Source organism: Helicoverpa zea, chromosome 13 (assembly GCF_022581195.2).
Source record: "Helicoverpa zea isolate HzStark_Cry1AcR chromosome 13, ilHelZeax1.1, whole genome shotgun sequence".
Classification (NCBI taxonomy): Eukaryota; Metazoa; Arthropoda; class Insecta; order Lepidoptera; family Noctuidae; genus Helicoverpa; species Helicoverpa zea.
Genome location: NC_061464.1, coordinates 3,416,481 through 3,432,935, shown reverse-complemented (window position 1 = coordinate 3,432,935; position 16,455 = coordinate 3,416,481). Strand labels below are relative to the sequence as shown.

General features: G+C 35.2%; 1 protein-coding gene across 1 annotated transcript; it reads left to right on the top strand.

Moving 5' to 3' along the window:
* Positions 1 to 7,879: 7,879 nt before the first annotated feature.
* On the top strand, positions 7,880 to 14,137 carry LOC124636026. The gene is made up of 5 exons (XM_047171983.1): positions 7,880 to 8,714; positions 9,065 to 9,506; positions 11,683 to 11,686; positions 12,091 to 12,895; positions 13,138 to 14,137. Exons 1-5 carry the CDS (start codon positions 7,923 to 7,925, stop codon positions 13,588 to 13,590), a joined length of 2,496 nt encoding a protein of 831 aa, XP_047027939.1. The 5' UTR covers positions 7,880 to 7,922; the 3' UTR covers positions 13,591 to 14,137.
* The last annotated feature ends 2,318 nt before the right edge of the window (positions 14,138 to 16,455 follow it).

Here is a 16,455-nt window from a genome sequence, read left to right as displayed (position 1 = left end):
GAAGAAAATAGCATCGGTAGTAGCGAGAACCAGAGCCAGTGACAACAGTATTCTGGAAACAGTGGCCGAGAGGGTGTTTTCCCCTTTATTGAGACATTTTGTGGAGAGGATGGCCGCTTGAAAATCTTGTTTTTCATCCTCTGTACAAGATGACTCAAATTCTGTTTTTGTTATTTTTAATTTTGTATGTACTAACACTAGATATAAGGTATATATGCTACTAACATTATGGATTTTTTGTTATCCGATTTTTGAAAATAAATTAAATTATTAATTATTAATTACTTTTGATGCATAATTTACCAATAAATAGATAAAAAAGTTATATAAATGAGGATACAATATCTGTAAGTATCTGGTGTGTACCAGAAGCAGTCACGGCACAATACAAGTTTGAAGGAGATTTTTCTAGTTTCACTGAACATCAACTAGAATTCATCAGTAAAGTGATATCAGAACAAGACATTAAAGTTAAGAAAGCAGTTTTTACAGTAGTTGGACAACCTGGTGATAATTTTGTGGGGCATGTGAAAAGACTGCGACTACGAGGGCTGCCTTTTAAGTTGTGTCGTTTGAAATAAGTGTAGATAATCCAATATGTTATTACCGTTTATTATTTTTTTAAGAATACCCAGCGATATTTAATGCATTTTTGCATGCATTCAAACCAGTTTTTGAATATTTATTTCATTCCAAAGTGGGGGTAGTCAAAACGGCCGATTTGTATACGTTAACAGCTTCTTCAGGTGTGCTGAAAGGTAATCCACGAAGAATTTTCTTAATTTTGGGGAATGTTTTAAAATCATTAGTGCTTAAGTTAGAGCTGTATGCTGGATGGTCCAATATTTCAACATTCTGGGAACTCAAAAACATTTTTTGTTTGGCAACAACTTTATTTGGCGGGCGGTGTGCGAACTTGCATTGTCATGGTGCAGTATCATTCGACGTCTTGATAATTTTTCCTAAATTCGGTGACGACTTTTGGCAAACAAACAGTGGTATACGAGTCAGCGGTAACCGTCTCGCGATATTTTAGTACAATAGTGGCGACATGATCACCCTTTGCCAAAAACGAGGCAACCATATTTTTTTAAAGTGCTCTGCGAGCGTACGACTTTGGTCGGTTCTGGCTCGTTTTGGAAGACCTAGACAGCTAACTGCTGCTTAGAATCTGAATTGTAAGCGTATATCCAGGACTCGTTACCACTAACTATATCATAGACCTGCTTTGACTCTCCTCGGTCGAATCGCTGCAGAGTTTGACTTCACCAACTTACTCGGGCTGTTTCTTGGTCGTCGCTAAGAAAATGTGGTATCCAAGGAGAGATAGGTCTATCTTACTCCAAGTTCTTCGTGTAGGATATTTTTGACTGTGGTCCCTGAAATGCCCACGGATGCCTCTATTTCACCATATGCTACATATCCGTCTGCGAGGATTAGCTGCCGCACAGCCTCGACATAAACTTGCACCATGGCGGTTTTTGGACGACCTACACGTGGCTAGTCACTGAAGCTAGAGTACCCAGGTTGAAATTCTAAATATCAGCGTCCTGCGGTCCTAAGGAATGGTGCTACATCACTAAATACGGAACTAATCTTTTTAAAGCACTGAAGTCGCGATAATCCCCTTTTAAAGTTGTAGAAAATTATCGCACTCAAATTTTCCTTAGACACTTCCGTTTTTGCTACCGACCTGTCACCTTTGAATGGACGATACAATAAAACTATTCGAACTATTCAAAAACATTCTTTTGTTTTCGAATTCTAAATTCAAAAAGATTAAAATAGCGTATACATACTTTTTTAATAATCGCGGGAGGTTACCAAACAACAGAACTTAAAAGGCAGCCTTACGTAGAAGGAGAAAATGGTAACCTGAACATGTTTATCAAAGTCGCTGCTTCGTCTGAATTGGCTCGAGCAGCAACAAATGCTGACTTTACCTTCCGTAATGAGCATATCATGTATACAGAGATTTTGCCTAAACTAGTGCAGCTGCAGAAAGCAGCAGGGGTCCCAGAAGAGGACTTATTAAAACATGCGAAGTGCTACGGGTCTCTCTATGAACCTCCAAACGAAACTCTAATCTTAGAGGACTTGAATGAGGTTCAGGTTACAAAATGTTAAACAAGCATGAGACCTTATCCAATGAATGTGTGAGAGGCATTTTAAAAAACTTTGCACTATTACATTCTCTTTCACATGTGTTCAAAAATAAATACCCTGAAAAGTATGCGCAAATCACAGACCAAATGTCTGAAGTGTGGACTACAATTTTCAACGAAGAAAGATTTGCAGGTCAAGCAAAATACGCGGAAGCTGAAATATTGTCAATTCTTGACGATAATACTTATAAAGATTTAATTGAAAACAAATTGAGCGATTTCATGTATTTGTTGCCCAAGATAATAAAACAAGAGGGTAAAAAACATTTAGTGATTCAGCAAGGCGACGCGTGGACCAACAATTTTATGTTCAAAATTGTAAGCATTATTTTATTGAATTATTTTTCATTACAATATACGTCTAGACTTTATTTTGAAAATGATTCCTCTCAATCTGTCGTTGAAGCAACAGTTTTATTAAATAGGCTGTATTCTGACGGAATAACTGGCGCTTTGATCTTTCTTCCAATTGTTATCATCAAAAATAGCTGAGCCTCAAATTGTAAAAAATCTTAGATCTCTGTTGCAGTGGATGTATTTTTTTTGGTGAATGCTTTAGTTAAGCTTATTCTTAGTAAAAATTTAACAGGAACGTGGTGTGGTCATATAATCCGCTCCCCCGCGCTATTGTATTCCGTCTCTGGCATTAAACATGCTATTTCTATACCTGGTTTAATTGCTTTAGAATAATTGTTACATAATTTGCACAACAAATGTTGTTTAGTGTTACAGCAACACACGTTTAGTGTTAAAATTATGCCTTCGTCCCGAGATAACTACTTCCCGCACCCGAATAAAAAAACTTTACTTTTGTTCACAGGGAGATGACTCAATCGAAACCTTAATGATTGACTACCAAGCATCAAATAACGGTAGCCCGGTCGTTGATCTCCTCTTTATGATGCTCAATTGCACCGATCATGCAACCAGGTCGAAGTACTACCCTGAATGGATGGATTATTAGCACTCCGAGTTCGACAGATCACTGTCCAACTTTGGCCTTAAGGCAAGCTTCATTTACCCAAGAGACCAGTTAGAAGTCGACTTGAAAAGATACGCCAAAGCGATGATGTACAACCTTTAATACTATCTTAATGAGGGATCCAAAAGAAGCTGCTGAAATGATGGATATCATGAAAAATGTGGCTGTAGATAAAATTGCTGATGTGTTGGAATCCCAAGAACTGGCTACCGCAACTCGCAATCGTATTAGAAATAAAACAATGGGTATTATTGATACTTACAAACAATTTGGTTTATTGTAAAATTGTGACGGGTTTTGTGTGCAAATAAATTATTTATTTTGGGAATATTGGTTTTTGTTGATTTACTTTCATTTTTAAATCTTATTATTATAGTTCTCGCAATGTTGTGGGGTGTCATTACGATAGAAATAAAGAAAATGCTTGCTAAAAATGTAGCATGTTCCTGTTGTTTGGTACTTTTTTTGGAATTAACACACATGTAATTACCTACAGTTTTTTTGTCAGGAGCTGTCTCCATGGTTTTAAGTAAATCTCCAGATAGAGTAAAGTGTAGATAAATTGACATCATATAAAATGTATATATATATAGGCATTTTAAGGAAAATAATTTCAAAAAGTAGTAATAAAAATAATGACGTCCAATGCCAATTTCAACCACGACGGCATGCGGCAGTTCTCATATAAGGAGACTAGCCAGCTGTGCAGAACATATTATAGTGCACGAACATTTGTGCAGACACAAGTGCCTATTTCTTTACTCTCATAGCCCGATGGGACGAAAAAACCGACATGATCCGATCGGATTGATCCGGAGATAGATCAGGCTCAAAAAGTACCTCGTCCATTGATGTCACCGATTTCTGCGACACATGGCTGTTGGCAATCAGATAGGCTTTGTTATAATCATTCTGTATGTTAATTAAATTTTGTAAGACCGTGTGTTATGAACATTGGGGTGTGGCAAACTTAATGCACTTTCAATCGCCTATGCATGATGAATCGTGAAAAGCCGCGTGTGGTCTACGTCATTGCTTATCTAATTAGTTATTTCGAATAAATTCTCAAAACTTTGTACCCAAACAACATTTGTAGTATAAATAATATCTAATGAACTTGTAACTAATGATGATTTAAAAAATAATGAAGCGTAGGATGACACAGCAGTAGGAGATCAATTACTGCATACGTAAACATTAATGACGTTTTAGGGTTTCAAAGTCTAACGTTGAAAAACCCTTATAGAATCTCTGTGTTATTCAAGCGTATTGTAATTTGTAGTATCATTATGTACTTAGACTTTTCTAAACCATGTTTTTCTAAACTATTCGTATTGGCTTTCTGTCTAACTGGATGCAGCTAGGTAGGCACCTACTAGTTTATTTAGAGTGAGTGTCTGTCTCACCACAGGTATCTAGGCTAGTTAGCTTGACAACATGATACCCCTAGGTAGGGCTTTTTTAGGGTTCCGGACCTCGAAAGGAAAAAACGGAACCCTTATAGGATCACTTTGTTGTCCGTCTGTCTGTCTGTCTGTCTGTCTGTCTGTCTGTCAAGACCCTTTATCTTAAGAACGCGTGGACGTATCAAGCTGAAATTCACATGAAATACTCGGGTCTATTGTCCCTTTAGGTTGTGAAAATATCAAGCTTCTAAGCCAAGCCAATCAAAAGATACAACCGATTATGTCGATATTTTCAACAAATTCTCGACACTCGCAAAGGAATCAAAACCTAAAGGGTACTTCCCGTAAACTCAGAATCTTGAAATTTGGCATGAAGCATTGTTATATAATGCAAATATAGGAAAAATTGCGAAAATCTCATTTTTTTGTTATATAATTTAATAAAAATATTTTAATAAAATGAAACTTACTACCTTATTTCTCACGAACGAATAAAGGTACCAAATTGAAATTTATACCAAATACCTAGGTCTATTGTCCCTTTAAGCAATGAAAAAATCAAACTTCTAAGTTAACGCGATCAAAAGATACAGCAGTTTTACCGACACCTTAGACGAATTTCCGTCACACGCTAGGGAATCAAAACCTACATACAAGGTACTTCCCGTGAACTCAGAATCTTAAAATTCGGCACGAAGCAATGTTATATAGTACAGATAAAGGAAAAATTGCGAAAATGATAAATTTGAAGTTACATAAAATATTAAAATATTATTTTTGCTTACATTATATAAAATATTTTTTTAATAATTATAAACTTACTACCTACCCTTTTTCACATGAACGCGTAGAGATATTAAAGTTTTGAATAAAAAGTGAAATTCATATCAAACACTTCTTAAATATAATGGCCTCTAAACTGTGAAAAATTTTAAATCATTCAAAGGTCATTGGGCACCTTAGTATGAAAACCATACCCACGGTGGATACGAACGAAATATAGCACAGTACAATGATAAAGGCTCTGATTTACTATGGCATTAGTCGCATCAATGTGAACCATGGGAATCTAGAGAAAATCAGGTGTAAACATCAAATATTTTCCTTATTTCAATGGGGAATTTAAACGACCAAGTTTGACGGATTTGAGAAATCATTTCTTTGTAGTGAAAGAGTATACTCGCCGTTTATTTCCATTGTCATCAGGTCAGGATCTGATGATGGAAATCCTGAGAAATCGAGGGCAACTATCAGAAATTGTAGGCATGCATAGGATTAAAACTTGATTCTCAGATGTATGTCTGGTGATACTATCAAACAGTGAAGGTTTAGAGCTTATCTGATGATGGAGACGTGAGAAAGTCGAGAGAACTCGGTATGTTTTAGTTACGTTGTGTTTGGGCTTATATTATTCGTATTGACGAGAACTTTTCACAAAAGTTAAAAATAAAAACTTTTTACAAAAAAAAAAACAACTTCTAAAACAACAAGAAAACTGATGATGCATCCTCTAGACACCGACTTCTAGACCGATGCACCTAACATCTTTTTAATTTCTTTCTTGCTTTTGTTTTCCTGTTGCTTTTTTATATGTTTGAAGTTGGATTTGTTTGTAAAATGCTACAAAATAAAATAATGCCGACTTTATAAAACAAAGAAAGGGACAGAATTACACTTTTGTCAAGGCTCTAGAAACGTAAAGCCAGCAGCCCCGAATCCTACTCTCTACAAGTCGTTGTTACAATTCGACAGCTACAAGTCGTCAGGCGGTTTCGAAAAAAACCTGAAACTGGGGCTCTTTAGGTGATTAATCCCTCAAAAATAAAAGATCCCATTCCTGCAATGGCTGCTTTAACCCAAGTTAGTAGTGAATTCTCATCACCTAAAATAAAATAAGCTCCAACACAAGGTTACGTTATAAATTGTAAAGGAGTTCCCATAACTATATCTGATCTTAGCTGTCGATCCCACAATGGCAGTCAAACCTATCTTTGTGGAAAGTCTTCGCCAATACGAATAAAATAAGCCCAAACACGTGGTAGTTGCAACATACCGTTCAGGAGTTCCCTTGACTCTCTGTAGTCTCCATAATCAAATCAGCTCCAAACCTTCACTGTTTACCAGTACCCTCAAAAATACACTCACTCTCTAAAATATTCAAGAGTTGCCCTCGATTTCTCAGGGTTTCCAGATCCTCATCAGATCCTGGTCATCCGGATTGGCACCTTCCTTCTTTATGAAATGTCTTTAACAATAAAAACTAGCATTGCAACCTGTACAATCCTCTGAAACTGCTTGTCTTTTATATTTTTCAAACGATCCTGGACATTCGTCTTCATGGAATTTTAATAAAATATTTATATTCAAAGAAACGTCATACCATTCTCCACGATTTAAAACTACTTTGATTCATGTCCGCCACTTTTTACAAAGCGGGTCAGATATGCCCCATGACCTTTAAGACATAATTAGTTATTTTCAATCAGATTTCTGAATGATGACTATAAAATGTTGTATATAAATAACTTCAATAAAATAACTTTTACAAGGTACTGGCCTACTATTTTAGTTATATTATAAAATAAAAAATATTAACTATTTTGACTCTCACGAAATTACCATAACTATGATTGTTCTAAACTGAACGGTTGGCGCGAAACTCACTTTTTATCTATACAGCATTTGTACGGAACCCTCGGTGCGCGAGTCCGACTCGCACTTGGCCGGTTTATTTTTAACGACGTCAAAAATCATCAAATGACCCCTCCCGCTGTGGGTTGGCAGCGGTGAGGGAGTGTCAGACTCTTACTGACTAAAAACCGTCGTGTTCCGTCGTAGGCCTTTTTATGTGCTAGGGCCGCGGTATCTCTTTAGGGGTGGATATCAAACTCGTAAAGACCATACCATAAACATTAAAATAGGTAAGCCACCAATTTTAGGTGTCTTTCAAAACATTGATCTCTTTGTGACACCGATCCTCACGGACACACCCATGGACGGACCGCTGATGGATGGAGAAAATTATACCGGTACTTAAAACTTGACTTTTGAAGTTTAAAAGTTGGTGTCTTGAAACTGGATTGAGCACTACTTTCTTATAATATTAATATGAACAGTCAGATTTTTTTACAGAAAAAGCGTGATATAAAATATTCCACGAAGTTGAGTTACCAGTACGGAAGCCGCGGTACCGAATTCCAACTCACGCTTGGCTATATATTTTGGTATTGTTTATCTTTACACTCCATAATCTAATCATAATTACTGTTGATGCACAGTTAACCAGCGTATAGATAAAGGACCCATATAAATAAAGATACAACATTAAATTAAAAACAATCACACTTTCCTGTTAGTGCAGAAACAGTCATGGCGGAGTACAATCTTGAAGGTGATTTCGCTTGTTTTAGCGACCATCAACTAGAATTTATTAAAAAAGTGATATCAGAACAAGATATTCAACCTAAAAAAGTGGTATCTGAAGTTGTTGGACAACCTGGTGATAATTTTGTGGGGTTTGTGAAAAGGCTGACTATAGAAGGAGAAAATGGTAGCATGAAGATGATTGTTAAAGTTGCTGCTTCATCTGAACTGGCTCGAGCAGCTACAAGTGCCGACATCACGTTTCGCAATGAACACATCATGTATACAGAGATTTTGCCTAAACTAGTGCAGCTGCAGAAAGCGGCCGGGGTTCCAGAAGAGGACTTACTAAAACACGCAAAGTGCTACGGCTCTCTCTACGAACCTCCAAATGAAACTTTAATCTTGGAAGACTTGAATGAATCAGGTTACAAAATGTTGAACAAGCATGAGTCTTTGACAAATGAGTGTGTCAGAGAAGTCATGAAGAACTTTGCACTGTTGCATTCGCTTTCACATGTACTGAAGAATAAGCATCCAGATAAATACACACAGATAACAGACAATATGAATGAAGTCTGGACTAGAATTTTCAACAAAGAAAGATTTTCAAATCAATCGAAGTTTATTGAGGCTGACGTAATATCAGTCCTAGATGATGATTCGCATATAGCTTTAATTAAGGATAAGGTTGGTGATTTCATCCATTTACTGCCTAAGTTGGTGAATAATGAGGATAAGAGATATTCAGTGATTCAACAAGGTGACGCCCATACAAACAATTTCATGTTTAGAATGGTAAGTACTTCTTTTACTCTTTAAGTATCTTACGTATGTATAATTATTTTGGTATGTAATGAATGAATTGAGCCTATAAAGTTTTCACCAGAATTTACTTTAAAAAAGCTGTTGATAAAAAGCAGATAGAGAGATAGAGTGAGAATATTGAAAAAAAAAATAGCTTTTGTCCGTTAGGGTTAAAATAGTTCGATTCAAATACAAAAATAGTACTTACTTTAATAGTCCGGAGCTCTTCATTTTTGACTTTTACTACTGTAAAAGCTTACATGAAGTTATCTTAAATTCTATTGCAACGAAACGTTATTTTCTATAATTGCATTTTAAATGTGTGTCATTTCTGTTCGCAGGCCGAAGACTCAATAGACACAATAATGATTGATTACCAAGGGTCAAATAACGGGAACCCAGTATTCGATCTCCTCTTCATGTTGCTAAACACTACCGACCATGCAACAAGAACCAAGCACTACCTCGAATGGATGGACTATTACCATTCAGAGTTCGAGAAGTCACTATCAAACTTCGGCTTAAAGATTAACTTAATCTATCCGAGAGAAAAGATGGATGCAGACATCAAGAGATACGCTAAAATGATGTTCTATTTCTGCGTAACTTTTAATACTCTGCTGATGAGAGAACCTCAAGAGGCTGCAGAAATGATGGAGGTGATGAAAAATGTTAGTATAGAGCAAATGGCTGACTTTTTGAAGTCCCATAAGATGTTGCCTCAAACTAGCAAGCGTATTAGAAACAGAGTGATTGGCATTATTGATACTTATAAACAATTTGGTTTGTTTTAGAATCATGTGATGTTTTGTGTGGAAGTAAATTTTAATAGCATGTTCTTTTGTGTATGTTTTGTTTAGTTTGTAGTATTTAATGGTATATAGTTTTAAGTGTGTACGTAAATTATAGTGCACAAGATTCTTTTATATTAAAATAAATAATTTTATGTTGTGAATTTTTGTTTTTGTTGATTACCTTCCCTCATGGATGAACAGAATTACTAGCGAAGATGTCATGACGCAATTATGCACCTTATGGAACGCAAAATTATTTTATAACAAATCACCATCAATCAAGAACAATCTTTGACAGATTGGTTTTGATTAGACAAGGAAATTCGAATAACTGATAAGCCTAGCCTGCTGTATGTTACTTGACCTATAATAAAGCGCCTGACCTACCCTACCTAATGTATGCCCGCTCATCTCTCCTTTCTTCGTGTTCTCCATATACTACACCTGAGGCTCCCTGTGGTTTCAGTCCCATCTCAGAGGAATAGTGCATCCCAACAGTGAATCAATTTTTCGAATCGGTTCAGAAGTTTCGAAGCCTTTCCGGAATGGTGTAGAACCCACTGTGGGTATCATTGCATGTTTCTAAGGGATTTAAACCCTAGGCAGTAAGGTCCCTAAATCCTTAGCAAAGTTATTGGAAGACAAACTGATTTGGTTTTAACAAGTCATTTTAACTCATAATCCTTTTTTCTTGTTTGTGCTGAATACAAGTTTTATCTGTCTATCTGTCTTAGGTCCTAGTATGAGGGGCTGCGGGTTGTTCGAAAGAGATACCGCGGCCCTGGCACATAAAAGGCCTATGACGGAACACGACGGTTTTTAGTCAGTAAGAGTCTGACACTCCCTCACCGCTGCTAACCCACAGCGGGAGGGGTCATTTGATGATTTTTGACGTCGTTAAAAAAAAGGTCCTAGTATGATTTCATTATATTTCAACTCTTCGTAGTTTTGGGCCTTATCCTTAGCTTGTTTACAGTCATTGCTTTTCTGAACAGATAATACAGAGAGCGCCATCTGTGAGACTTTCGAAGAATTGAGTTGTCATTGAATTAATATTGCTTATAGCATCCATCCTTGCACTTGTCTTGAAGTAGGCAAAGTCTTCAGGAGGTAGTAAAAAGTGTAATCATTATAATAACTTTGAATAATCTAATTCTAAAAAAAAGAATGTTAGGAAGTACATAAGAGAGTATATTGAGGAGTGCATAGGTGTATTATGTAAGGGATAAAACCTTACGAAAGATAGTACCTAATCACATTTAATTAAATACGTTATTATTCTAATTAATATATGTGGATAGCACAAAGAAAACAATAAAATACGTAAAAATAAAAAATAAAGTATTTTTCAAACAAAGTAAATAGAATAAAAATGTGCGAGAATTAGAACACCACATAAGAGTCAGCCATTACAAACAACGGAAATTCTCCCTTGAAAACTGAGAGATGTCAACTGGTCAAAACATTTGATACTCCTAACTTTATCTCTGCTTTACACATGATGTTGTAAATAATGAAAACGAAAAATGTCTCCTGTGGCTAAACCACTGAATGGATTAGGTTATTATTTTACAATTCTCCATAGAATATCATAAAGTATATGCGATAGGATTTAATGTGATTAGGTACGACACACCGGATGTAATAAGGGAACATAATAAAGGAGTAAACACGGGAGTACATGAGATTCTCCAAGACGATTATTGGATATGATACCAGTGCACAGTGCACTGACAATTGCGCAGATATCGGTGCACTATCTATCCCTTCACTTTCATAGCCTGATGGGACGGCAAAAGAACCGACGTATACGTAAGTTCAAATTTAAAACTTCAGGCGGTTTTGTGAAACTTAGAAACCCACAAATTCATTGAAATGGCATTCAAATGGTAGGCTGAAGCCTGACCGCATAGCAGTCACGCTATGCAACTACTAGACCAACGAGGCAGTAAGTATTTAGAAAATAAGTAATATCTGGTGGTCCTGGGGACTACTCTAATTATCTAAACTTACAATATTTAGCTTGTTATGATTTTATTTAGCATAGATTAACCATTAACAATGCTTAATAGAGGCTAATAACTGGACTGTCGCTTGATGTAACTTACTAATGATTCATAGCAAGTTACGTGCCGGGTACTCTAATTGCCTATGTTCTATTACAGACAAGTAGGTCATGGCTGGTACGTCGTCTGCGTTGCTCTTGTATAATAAATACAACTTAAGGCATATAATCTTCAAATGCCAATCTAATGTCAATCTAATGTTCTCACAGGTGATATTAATACTGCCCCTCCTAGTCACCATTATTGGTTTTCGATCATTTGTTAACAGCATGAACCTTCTACACAATCCTGCTGATTACATGATATTCAAAATGAAATGTCACAATGACGATGATTTATCTTTCACTAAATCATGATTGTTACACTAACGAATTCCACGAAAATTAATAATCTATCCATCATTTTAGTAAAATTAGTCACGGTCGCTATTTTTACAATCGTATGTAACAAAGATAAAGCTAAGATAAACCCTGTATAAATTAAAAGAAAATGATAGTTTCCTTACAGTACAGAAGCAATCATGGCTCAATACAACTTTGAAGGAGATTTTACAAGTTTAAGCGAACGTCAACTTGAATTCATCAACAAAGTGATTTTAGATCAAGATTTGAAACCCACAAAAGTGATTTTCAATCCAGTGGGTCAGGCTGGTGATAATTTTATAGGGAACGTAAAGAGGATCAATATAGTAAGTGAAAATGAGACTATTAACATGATTGTTAAAGTTGCTGCTTCAAGTGAAATAGCTCGAGCAGTAACTGGTGCTGAGATCACGTTTCGTAATGAACACATCATGTACACTGAGGTATTGCCTAAGCTAGTACAAATGCAGAAGGCAGCAGGAGTTCCAGAAGAAGATCAACTAAGATATGCCAAATGCTACGGCTCACTCTACGAACCTCCTCATGAAACTTTAATCCTCGAAGACTTGAAAGACTCAGATTTCATCATGTTGAACAAGCTTGAGCCTTTGCCCTACGATTGTGTCAAAAGCGTTTTGAAAAACTTTGCTCTCTTGCATTCTCTTTCACAAGTGATGAAAAATCTGTACCCAGCAAAGTATCAAGAGGTTACAGAGAAATTGACTGAAGTACTGACAGTTTTGTTTGGCAAAGAAAAGTTTCACTTTCAAGCGAAAATAGCCGAAGCCGATGTAACATCTGTGCTTGACGATGATTGGTATAAAGGTTTTATTGAAAATAAACTAATAGAATTTTCTGATTTGATGCCCAGGATGTTGAGACAAGAGGGTAACAAATATTCGGTCATCCGACAGGGTGATGCATGGACCAACAATTTCATGTTCAGAGTGGTAAGCACTGTTCCTTCATTTGCTTCATTGTTCTTTTGATTTATAATCAAGAATGTTATGATCAGCTTAGATAATCACATTTGAGCAGTGGGTACAAACATATCAATCTGAATTGACGACATTTGAATCATATCTTTATTCACACTTCTGATTTGTACCTTGATTAGGAGCTATATTTTAAAATATTCTCATTGTGTCTTTAAAAATATTTCAGTAGGTAATAAGTAAAATTTTGTTCGCAGGGCGAGGACTCAGTGCAAACAGTTTTGATTGACTATCAAGGGTCAAAAAACAGCAATCCCGCCATCGATCTCCTGGTCATGTTGCTGAACTGTACTGACCACGAAGCGAGGTCCAAGCACTTTCAAGAATGGATGGATTACTACCATTCTGAATTCGACAAGTCACTATCCAACTTTGGCCTTAAAGCAACCTTGATATACCCCAGAGACCAACTGGACGCTGACTTGAAAAGATACGCTAAAGTCATGTTTTGCTTTTGTGTGGTTTTCAATACATTTTTAATGAGAAGCCCTAAAGAAGCTGGTGAAATTATGGAAATAATGAAGAATACTGCACCAGAGAAAGTGATTGAAGCGATAAAGTCGAAACAAATGCATAGTGAAACTCGTGCTCGTATTAAAAAGCGAGTGATTGGTATTATTGATACTTATAAGGCATTGGGATTTTTCTAAAGCCCGTCACATTCTTTTTTTCATGTGGTGTTTGCATATCTTGATAAACTCAGAAAGTTTTTGGGTGCAAGTTTTTCAGCCCGGCTGTTAAGAACAGTATGTAGGTAGTCTTTCGTTTCAAGAATTACCATACTCTAGTATTAGGTTTAATATTGGCAATGTTACTTTCTCTCACTACTCTCTTCTGCCACGAGCTCCTTTTCTTCCCGGTCTTCCAGCGTAACAGTTATCAATAGTAGTATGTTTTCTAAAGCAAACTTATCGTTAATTTTTAGATTTTGTGGCAAATTTTATACATTTCGTGATCATCTATCAATCATATCTAATCACCACCTTTTTTATCTGCTTTGTTTATTACTAACGAAACTTATTGTTAAGTGCTAATCAATCAATCAAAAATAATTGGTAAATTTTGCTTTGCAAGCTAAATTGCAAGCAAAGCAGATCGATGCGGTAGTTTCGGAGCTCTGCCAAAAAATGGCCCTTCACAACATTTTGGTATTTTTATAACCTTTTTAATGTTGCCTTAAATAAAAATTAAAATATTCTCCTATTATTTTATTATTCCATGTGTGAACGTATATAACTACCTATGTGTCTAGTATATTTTTCCTATAGGCGATAAATTAAAAAACCGGCCAAGTGCGAGTCGGACTCGCGCACGAAGGGTTTCGTGCCATCCAAAGTAATATTATATATATATTTATGGATATCGAGCAAAAATGAGCAAAAAATCACGTTTGTTGTATGGGAGCCCCCAACTATTTATTTTTTTCTAGTTTTCAGTATTTGTTGTTATAGCGGCAACAGAAATACATCATCTGTGAAAATTTCAACTCTCTAGCTATCACGATTCATGAGATACCTGGCTGCCTGGTGACAGACGGACGGACGGACGGACGGACGGACAGAGGAGCGAAAACAATAGGGTCCCGTTTTACCCTTTGGGTACGGAACCCTAAAAAGTAATATTATTACGAAAGTAGTTTTGATAACTACTAACGCCATCTAGTGTACTGCTTTTATATTATCTTATTACTAATCTGAGTCAGTTTCTTAAATTCTTAAAAAATATAACAAAAACTGAATACGAATGGCACATCGCTAGAATGCCACAAAATATTAAAAGTCAAAGAAAGATTAAAGAAAGCTGTTACATTATGCCTTTTTCTCATCTGCCCTTCCAAACTTCGTTGAGGTCAGCTTCCAGTCTAATCGGATGTAGCTGAGTACCAGTGTTTTACAAAGAGCGAATGTCTATCTGACCGCCTCAACCTAGCTACTCGAAAAACCCAGTAAGTATCCCTTGGTGAGACTGATTGTCAGACTCGATGCCTCTATGTAGGCACCATACTTTAGGCGTCTGAAAACAGTCTTCTGAAATATCTTAAGGTAGAATTCCGTGCATCGCGACTGCCTATGAAAATGTAACTCACTTATGTACATACTTTATGATATGCTCTCTTATGTACTTTATTATATACTCACTTATGTACTTTATTATATACTCTCTTATGTACTTTATTATATACTCTCTTATGTACTTTATTATATACTCTCTTATGTACTTTATTATATACTCTCTTATGTACTTTATTATATGCTCCCTTATGTGCTTTATTATATACTCTCTTATGTAATTTATTATATGCTCTCTTATACACTCACTTTTATTCTCTCTTATGAACTCACTTATGTACTTTATTATATACTCACTTATGTACTTTATTATATACTCTCTTATGTACTTTATTATATACTCACGTATGTACTTTATTATATACTCTCTTATGTACTTTATTATATACTCACGTATGTACTTTATTATATACTCTCTTATGTACTTTATTATATACTCACGTATGTTCTTTATTATATACTCTCTTATGTACTTTATTATATACTCACGTATGTACTTTATTATATACTCTCTTATGTACTTTATTATATACTCACGTATGTTCTTTATTATATACTCTCTTATGTACTTTATTATATACTCACGTATGTACTTTATTATATACTAACTTATGTACTTTATTATATACTCACGTATTTACTTTATTATATACTCTCTTATGTACTTTATTATATACTAACTTATGTACTTTATTATATACTCACGTATGTACTTTATTATATACTCTCTTATGTACTTTATTATATACTCTCCTATGTACTTTATTATATACTCTCTTATGAACTCACTTATGTACTTTATTATATACTCACTTATGTACTTTATTATATACTCACGTATGTACTTTATTATATACTCTCTTATGTACTTTATTATATACTCACGTATGTACTTTATTATATACTCACTTATGTACTTTATTATATACTCACTTGTGTACTTTATTATATACTCTCCTTTGAACTCACTTATGTACTTTATTAAATACTCACGTATGTACTTTATTATATACTCTCTTATGTACTTTATTATATACTCACGTATGTACTTTATTATATACTCTCTTATGTACTTTATTATATGCTCCCTTATGTGCTTTATTATATACTCTCTTATGTACTTTATTATATACTCTCTTATGTACTTTATTATATACTCTCTTATGTACTTTATTATATACTCTCTTATGTACTTTATTATATACTCTCTTATGTACTTTATTATATACTAACTTATGTACTTTATTATATACTCACGTATGTACTTTATTATATACTCTCTTATGTACTTTATTATATGCTCCCTTATGTGCTTTATTATATACTCTCTTATGTACTTTATTATATACTCTCTTATGTACTTTATTATATACTCTCTTATGTACTTTAGTATATACTCTCTTATGTACTAGTCCCCAGGCCGGCGAACAATTTTTTTTTTGATAC

Coding starts and splice junctions, on each gene's coding strand:
- LOC124636026 (XM_047171983.1), top strand. CDS start 7,923: ATGGCGGAGTACAATCTTGAAGGTGATTTCGCTTGTTTTAGCGACCAT. Junction 8,715..9,064: donor ACAATTTCATGTTTAGAATG/GTAAGTACTTCT, acceptor TTCTGTTCGCAG/GCCGAAGACTCAATAGACAC. Junction 12,896..13,137: donor ACAATTTCATGTTCAGAGTG/GTAAGCACTGTT, acceptor TTTTGTTCGCAG/GGCGAGGACTCAGTGCAAAC.